General features: G+C 36.5%; 1 protein-coding gene across 1 annotated transcript in view; it reads right to left on the bottom strand.

The window, feature by feature from the left end:
- Positions 1-5,311: 5,311 nt before the first annotated feature.
- The window catches only part of prpf4bb (pre-mRNA processing factor 4Bb), a 12,671-nt gene continuing 9,220 nt past the window's right edge, over positions 5,312-8,762 (bottom strand). The window contains exons 11-15 of the mRNA XM_007258978.3: positions 8,529-8,682; positions 8,256-8,370; positions 7,975-8,126; positions 7,735-7,821; positions 5,312-7,440 (exon numbers count right to left, since the gene is read on the bottom strand). Coding sequence (XP_007259040.2) covers positions 7,237-7,440; positions 7,735-7,821; positions 7,975-8,126; positions 8,256-8,370; positions 8,529-8,682 — 712 coding nt within the window. The 3' untranslated portion in view covers positions 5,312-7,236. The remainder of the gene's footprint in view (positions 7,441-7,734; positions 7,822-7,974; positions 8,127-8,255; positions 8,371-8,528; positions 8,683-8,762) is intronic.

The following is an 8,762-nucleotide window of genomic DNA, read 5'->3' on the forward strand; positions in this document are numbered from 1 at the left end:
TCAAGGAAGTGCCATGGCAGAGTTTATGCTGTGTTGGATGTTATAATTAGCCCGTCATTAAAGGGAAGTACAAGCAGTGCCATGTAAGCGTTGTGTCAGTAGACAGGAAGTCAGGAGTAACAAGGCTGCGGTGGGAGATGCTGATTTACCGAGCGTGCTGGGAGAGTGGGCACTCTTCTAATGGAATACATAATGATAAAATTCAACTGGCTGCTGATACCTGGGTGCTGCAAATATGAACACTGAAAGAGAGAGAGAAAGAAAAATAGAGGAGATAAATCTTACTCACCCACCCAACTGACCGCCAATTCTCAGGCCCAGTCCTAGAAACCCCACATACCACACACACACAGCGTGTCAAAATCAACATTTGGGAATAAATATCTCTAATACTGTATAAAAGTCATATAATATTTACATTTTTTACTATTTTTTATATAGATTTCTTCCAGGTAAGTGGGAAATACCCTCTCATCATTGTTTAATAGTCACAGTTTACTACAAATAGGCAAGACAGTGCAGAGCAAAGTGGAGCCAGAACAGGAGCAGCAGAGGTGGTAGGAGGTAGGTGGGAGACTGCCCAAACCCCGCCCACATGTCTGTGATAAAAGCTGTAATATTCTTCTCTTAGTTCACAGAACACCTACAATTTCAGTCCTGCCAGACCTGTATCACTCAGCTTGTCAAGAAATGGATGTGTAATCCATGTCCTTTACGTGTATCTCCAAACCTGTTACACTTCCTGTAGCGAAAAGAAACATCTATTAATACTGCATAATAGTCGCTTAAGAGACATTTTCGCTTTGCATTGTACTGGGCCACGAGTACAAGTTGGCACTTGTGAGGAAGAAAATTACATACCCTCTTCATGAGGGTCATGGGTGAAGCTGAACAGATGAGTAGAATTCCAATTTGCGCACTAAGAAAATCTGTGTTTTTTCCTGGGTTTCCCAATTTGTGGACATCTAATACTCTGTGAGATCATTCTGGGTAATATGACCTCAAATTAAGATCACGGTTAACAGAACAATTTACCTTAATTATGATTAACACACATGAACAATAGAAGCTGTTTTTTTGTATTAGCTCAGAGTTGCATCTGTGTTATAGTTCCCCTCCATGTTTCATCAAGGTTGCAGACAGCCAATTAAATGTACCAAATATTGGTTTTGATTCATGACTCAGATATTCTAAAACGGTACTTTAATTCATAGAGCAGGAAGAGAAATTATGTAATTTATGCCAGATATTATACAGAACATTTAAACTAATTTTCTTTCTTTAGTCTAGTCAGAAGACACCTGCACTATACTGCAAGAACTCTGTTTCTAGGCATTTCAGTTCTTTTTTGGATTGGCTGTTTGCATTTTTACTCACACCACAACATCCTCATGAGGTTATGCATCCTCCTCCTGCTGTGAAACCAATTGAATACAGCCTAGAAAAAGGGAAATTTATGAATGCTGACAAAACTGCCAAGCACAGACATAAATTCCCACCAACTGCTTCAACATCTCTGGCTTCTCTCAGCTTCCCCATAACACGACACTTTTTGGATACTAACAGACAACTCAGGATTAACATCACAGGTTTATGGGGCTCTGGCAAACCTACAGGCTCCCTCCTTTATACCAGCAAATAATTTCAGACTATTTCTCTACAGCAGGTAAAGTAATTGTTCATTTTCTGCAAACAAATGCTCTAAATTACTATATTTTTATTTGAAATTTGGGAGAAATGTGGTCCGTAGTTTATAGAATAAAACAACAATGTTTATCTTAATTAAACATATACCTATAAGTAGCAAAATAAAAAAAACTGATTCAGAAACTTAAGTTGTCTTTTTGTGTTCCAGAGCTATACGTTTCATCCAAAAAAAAAAGTTTTAATTGATTCATTACAAAACAGGTAGTGCAAGTAGAGGGCAGGAGGAACTATCATTTTCTACTCAGCAGGAAACACATTAGGCTTAATGACAACAGAACGCCTCGCTAACCGGCTACTTACCTGTGACTACACCACCGTCCACCAGACTGAAACGCAACTGTTTAACACAGGCATATGGTGTTACATCTGCTACTGAGCATAGAGCTTGTGGCCTAAATCACTTCTAGACACGACACATCCTTACAGTTAACCAACAAATTAAGGTTTTTAACACTGATGCAAAAAAAAAATAATAATAAATAATAGAATTTTATGAAACACATACTTGACTGGGCTAACTTTTACCTTTTGGTTTGGCGAAATATAAATTTAGACAGACTTTTGTCAAAGTGCCACACATTTTACGTGCATTTATGCACCTTCTTTGAAAGCTTATGAGTAATGAAATGAAGCAGCACCACATGGAAAACATAATGACGATGCAGCGATAGAGTTAAAGTGAAACAGCCAGTGCCATATGGACACAAAGATGCAGCTCTGGCAGAAAATACACTTACAGTGTAAATTAACATAGGAAGTTAAATGTTTGGTATGTTTGGTAGTATGAGGTGTATACAGAAATACAGGGGTTACGATTAATCAATATATTTAGCAAATTGTTAAATCAAATTAACCAAACAAACAAAAAAACTGTCATAATATTAAAAACACTATCATTTTTAAAATCTACATTAAATAAAAGTTATTTTTTTTCAATCAGTACAGTAGGATCTAAAGACAGAGTAGAACACTGATCTCTGAAATGACAGTAAGTTTTACATGTAAACTAGTAATTAAAAATTAACACAGTATTGGCAAAAAATATCAATATTTTCTTAAAGCTCAAGAGTTTACACGGCTGTAAGTTTCACCTTTTTGTAGTAGGTAAATTTTTGGTTGTCTTTGCCACTGTTGTTATGTCTGTGTTGCTTAACATCCATTCTAACTTAAAGGACATGTTAAAGTACATGGCAAGAGCCTGATACATCATTTGAAACGTTTATAAATTGATTTTCATTTTTAAAGGGAGTACAAATTAGCCTTTTGATTACATTTCACAATTTATTTCAGTGTGAGGGAGTTGTGTTGATTCTTAAAACCAATAAAGCCACACATGTGCTAATTTTGGTTCCAAGCGAACACCATATAAACAAGCTACACGGCATGTTTCACTGTGTTAAATCAACACGGTCAGGGTCATATTGACACGCTGATAAATAATATCACTCACAGTGTTGATTTAACATTGTCAAATTACGTGTTGCACATTGCAAGTGATAAAGCTGTACGTAGGTGGTAAATATAAAGAGAACAGAAATTCCCAAAATTATTTTTGGACATTGTGAGCAGAAACTGATATCACACAGACAAAAGTGGTTTTAGCAGATTTGTGTGGGGGAAATCCCCTTCCTAAGAAATTATTTTCAAACATGCTGACATCACTGATGCCACTTAAATATGAAATGCTTATAGCACTCAGGGTGACACATGCAGGGTATTTCACAAAGCAACATTTCCATTAAGTTAGGACTGTCCAACAGTCTTTACCCGTATTACTAACAAAAGGATTTGATTTTTTGCCTTTTAATCATTTACATGATCTGCATAAGAACCTCCTGATTCCAGAAACTACCCACCCTCCCACTCTATTTACCCTAGGCAGTGCTGTGCCTAAGGCTTCTGGACTGACTACCACTTACAATTACTAAATACTAGTGCTGCCCTCTAGTGGCCTGACACTGACCATACAGTATAAAAGGAATCTCAAGGTATTGGTTCCAGAGCCGAGAGATACCAATAACCTACTTAATAAATACAGGTGCATCTAAAAGTTCAAAATATGAAACTCATTATGTAGATGTATTACACAGAGAGTGATTCATTTTAAAAGGTTATTTATTTTATTGTTGATGATTATGGTTTACAGCTAATAAAAACCCAAAAGTCAGTGTCTTAGAAAAGTTTTATATTATATAAGACCAATTGGTACATTAAGAAATGTGTCAAGTCCTGCTGGAAAATGAAATCCACATCTCCATAAAAGTTGTCAGCAGAGGGAAGCATGAAGTGCTGTAAGATTGACTTTAAACTTGATATAACATTGACCACCACACGTGAGCAGATGACATGTCACTCCAAACCATCCCTGATCATCAGTAAATTCAGCATTTCATTTGGAAATTAAGGGATCAGAGTCAAGAGGAAGAGTGGAGAGACACACAGTCCAAGCTGCTTGAGGTCTAGCGTGAAGTTTCTACAATCAGTGATGGTTTGTAGAGACATGTCATCTGCTGGTGTTGATCCACTGTGTTTTATCAAGTCTAAAATCAGTGCAGAGTTCTCCTGGAAAATCTTACAGCACTTCATGCTTCCCTCTGCTGACAGCTTTTATTGAGCTGTGGATTTCAGTTTCAAGCAGGACATAACACACTGCCAAAAGAACCAATTGGTCTTTTATAAATGTTCTAATTTTCTGAGACACTGTTTTTTGGGTTTTCATTGGCTGTAAGCCATAATCATCAACAAAAGAAATGAACGCTTAAAATAGATATACATAATTTTAACTAAATTATTGAAATAAAGTAATTTTTCAATTATATATATATATATATATATTTTTGTGATGCACCTATACATAAACTTTATATATAATATAAATATGTTTCGGGGAGATCATTATTTAATAGAATAACCTGGTCTTGGAGGACACTGTGCCCTGAATATTTTAGTATTTACCCCGCACATCACAGATCTGATCCAGTTAATCAGATAATTAACACACAGCTCCTGTGTTAAAGGGGACATTTGTGCAGGAAACCACTAAAATATGCATGGCATGGGCACCTCCAAGAGCAGGTTTGAGAACCACTGGTCTAATATGATAGCTCTCCATTATAAATTACCATTGTACGGTATGTTACATATGTTTCAAATGGATGAAAGTAATTTTTCATAATTCTATTATGTAATTATGAAACAATATAATGAAACACTACCAGTCTCACACTATGCCAAAAACGTTAAAGATAAAAAATTTGATTAAACAGTTCTTGATATGTTTAGACCAGACGTATCAGAGTGGAACCAGAACTAAGAACCACTGCTATAAGAAATTACCTATAGAAGATCTGTTGTGTTCACAAGATGGAACTCTTCCGTTCTTGCTGTCCAAGACGGTCACTGGTTAGCTTCTGTGAAAACCCAAATTACTTCACAGCTCCTCTTTCCTATTTGACATGAAAAACTAACCAACAGAGGAAGAAGAGAGGAAGGAATGCATGCTCTTTGGCAGAACCACTATACCAGAATCTGTATTTTTATAGAGAAAGGAATAATTCAAAACATATGAAACATTTTATTAATAAAAATCATGACACACTCAAGGTGCTGTATTTTGTATGTTTATCTTTACAACCCAATCGTGAGTTCAGCAATTTTCTAAAATGTTTATTCTCTTGTAAGAAAAAAAAATCTAGCATTGACTTTTTGCATAACAAAACCAAGAAATATTTACAACATGAAATGAATGTCAGGGCCAATGTCACCAACTCGTACTACAGTAAGTTGCTTAAGCAAGCAAACTCAAAAGGGAGGCACTTTAAAATGGGGCAAATTTAGAACTTGGGCATTTCAAATGGCAAAATTTTACTTTTGTGCACCAGGGAGCCTTTGCTAAACATGAAACTGATATTAAAAAAAAAGGGGACAATTTGGCTTGAATTATGCAGAACAATACTGAAATCCTACTCACAATAATTCTACCTGTAAAAGCTGAATGCAGACTTAAGACTGGAATATAACAAAATAACCACTATATCTAACAGGCTATACAGGTGCAGCAGTCAGCAGCTGGAGGAATAGAACAGTGTTGATCCATAATGGCTTTGATGGCAAGTATAAGTTTTTTTTTTGCTGGTATGAATAGCCTAGACAGGAAGAAACATGTGCTGAAATATTTAGACCAGTATTCCCACCATTTTTGCGCTTGTAAACCATATATTATTATTATTTTTATATATATATCGCAATATAAATTGCAGAACAAAAACTTACTCTAATAGGATTTTTTATTATTGTGCAGCACTACTTTGGAACACAGCTAATGTCCCTAACTTTTTCTCCTGGTCTAGGCCTTGGCTTGGGCTTAAGTTATCTGACTGAATTAGAAAATCCTGGTTTCTGAAATACCTCCTACCTAAGGACTCTGACAAACTGAATGTTAGTGGTTAGCCCCGGGAAATCCATGCCCTGCAGCTTGTGTTTACTCAAGAAGGAGGAAAAAAAAAAAAAAAACAGCATGAGATTTCCCCCCTATGTAGTACTTTTAAATCTGTGACGAATGACAGCCAAAGTATCATAATAAATGGCAGCAAAAAACAGCACTTTCCTGATCTCGAATATTGTCATTTTACCACTGCCACTAAGGCAGAAGTACCAAACGACAAGAGCATTCCTAAACAGCTGAGGAAATAAATATAAAAGACATTTCAGGAGTTTCAACCCTCTTGTCTTTAAGTGGTCTTGAAACCTTCTCAAAAGGAAGCAACTTATCTATTTCCCAGAGCAATAAGCTAATGAGCCTCTAATTGGCTGACCAAAGAAACTGTGATAACTGACTAGTATGTTTTGAGGTGTTTACTTGAAGTGAAATTTAATTGGCCTCTAGAGGGCTGAGAAATTCTGTTCCCGTCTCAGATGTCACACTGTTCCAATTGTCTTACCATTTTAATGCCTGAACTTGCTGTTCCTGCTGCCAGGCCCCCCTTAAAGGCCAGCCATATCTGAAGTTAAATAAATTGCAAGTCCAAATCTAACAACCGCAGAGAAAAAACACTCATTCTGGTGTGAATGACCACATGTAATTATGTATGGATTATATACAATAAAAACCAGATCATTCAACAGCTTTGTAATCAAAAAATGGGGAAACAAAAACAACTGCACCTAAAACAAAACAAAAAGGGAATAAAAAAATAAGTCTTCAATGGTTCCAAACATTCGCAGTGGACTTAGTTGGTTCGGTTCTGGACCAGCATCACAGCTCTGACTCTAGTGCTGAAGTGACCTACCCTCCACCTGAAGATCATCTTCCTTTACCAGTTCAGCTCTTTTCCTCACCAACATAGCTAACTGAGGTAAGTTCAGTCACATCCTGATAAAGATAAGTGGATCAGGGATCAGGACCAAACTTCCATAGGGTGGCAGATCTCCAGAAGGAGGACGACTGGTGTGACCACTGCACTTCCAGTGGTAGGTCAAAAAAAGAAATAAAGTAAATGAAAGTCAGATCAAATAGTGACAAAAGTCAGGTCAGATCTTTTCCTGGATAAAAGGGTGCTGCAAGGCCTGATTGATGGTGATGCGCTTGGCTGGGTCCAGCATCAGAGTGCCATCTATTAGATCCTTCAGCTGCATCACTTTCTTCCTCTGCTCTTCAGGAAGCCTCTGTCCACCGATCATGTCTGCTAACAGGTCCTTCGTGGGGTTAATAGTGCTCATTACGGTCACTTTCTCCTGCACAGAGACAGAACATGTCTTTGAGTGGTACAATTTGGGACTGTATAAAGAACGGCCAACTTAAAGGTTATTATTGATATTACAGACGTATAATCGCTGTATCATACACCCATATCTCCATTTTACCACAATTTACTTAATTTGACATAATCTACTTAATGCAGAATTACTTGTAATAAACTATTTTCTCTTTTTCTTTCGTTGTTCACAAGAATTCAGATTTCTTGCATGATAGCTATGATATGGATGCCATATCAACAATTATGGTAAAGTAGATAAATTTAAACAAACCCTTTCAGTCACTTTGTCCACTTCTATATACAGGAAGTTCAAGTTCTGGTCAAAATGTTGATCTTTGAACAAGCCTTTCCGGATCATCTAAAAGATATAGGATAGAAAACAAAATAAAATAAAGAAAACAAAATAACACAAAAGTTCATGATCATTTTATGACCATAATGATTTTATGGTGGTAATGTAATTTAATTATTAATTAAATAAAATTTAACTCCACAATCAATAAGGTCAGACCTTGTTTGGCATCTTGCCCTTTAGATCCATTGCCAGTTTGATCATGTGGTTATTGGAGGAGCCAGGAAACAAGATCTTTCCGGTGTAGAGCTCATAAAGTGTACAGCCCACTGACCACATATCAATTCCATAGTCGTATGGCTTCCCGATGACTGAAGGGAGAATGAGAGACAGATAGATAGATAAGTTAAGTTACAAAACAACTAAATCACTAGTAATTAATAAAAACATAAAACATTATTAACCTAATTTTTATATTTAAAAAATGTTTTGAAACTTACTGATTTCAGGTGCTCTGTAGAACCTGCTGACCAGGTATGGTGTAATATCATTATCAGCCACGTGAGATGCCGAGCCAAAATCACACAGTTTCAGGATGGTCTTTGACTCATTCACCTTTAAAAGGCATACATAGAGAATGGAGAGAAATCAATGTGTTTATATAACCCTTTCCAATGATACAAGTGCTTAATTATTTTATTGCACTTTAACAATAATTTTACTGTAAAACTGAATGCAAGAGATTTGAGGGTTGTGAAGCTGTTTAAGCTCACCAGAATGTTGTCAGGTTTGATGTCAGCATGGAGGATGTTGCAGCGTTTCAGAAGCTTTAAGGCCAGAAACAGCTGCTGGCTATAAGAACGAACAGCCTTAATGTGGAGTCCTACATCTTTCCCATACTTCTTCAAGACCTCTCGTAGATTCATACTGGGGAGTGGGGAAAAAAAGGACAAAAACAAATATATTTAGTGGTCTCTTTACTAATGAAATTAAAGCCCTCAATTAGA

Source organism: Astyanax mexicanus, chromosome 1 (genome assembly GCF_023375975.1).
Source record: "Astyanax mexicanus isolate ESR-SI-001 chromosome 1, AstMex3_surface, whole genome shotgun sequence".
NCBI classification, from domain to species: domain Eukaryota; kingdom Metazoa; phylum Chordata; class Actinopteri; order Characiformes; family Acestrorhamphidae; genus Astyanax; species Astyanax mexicanus.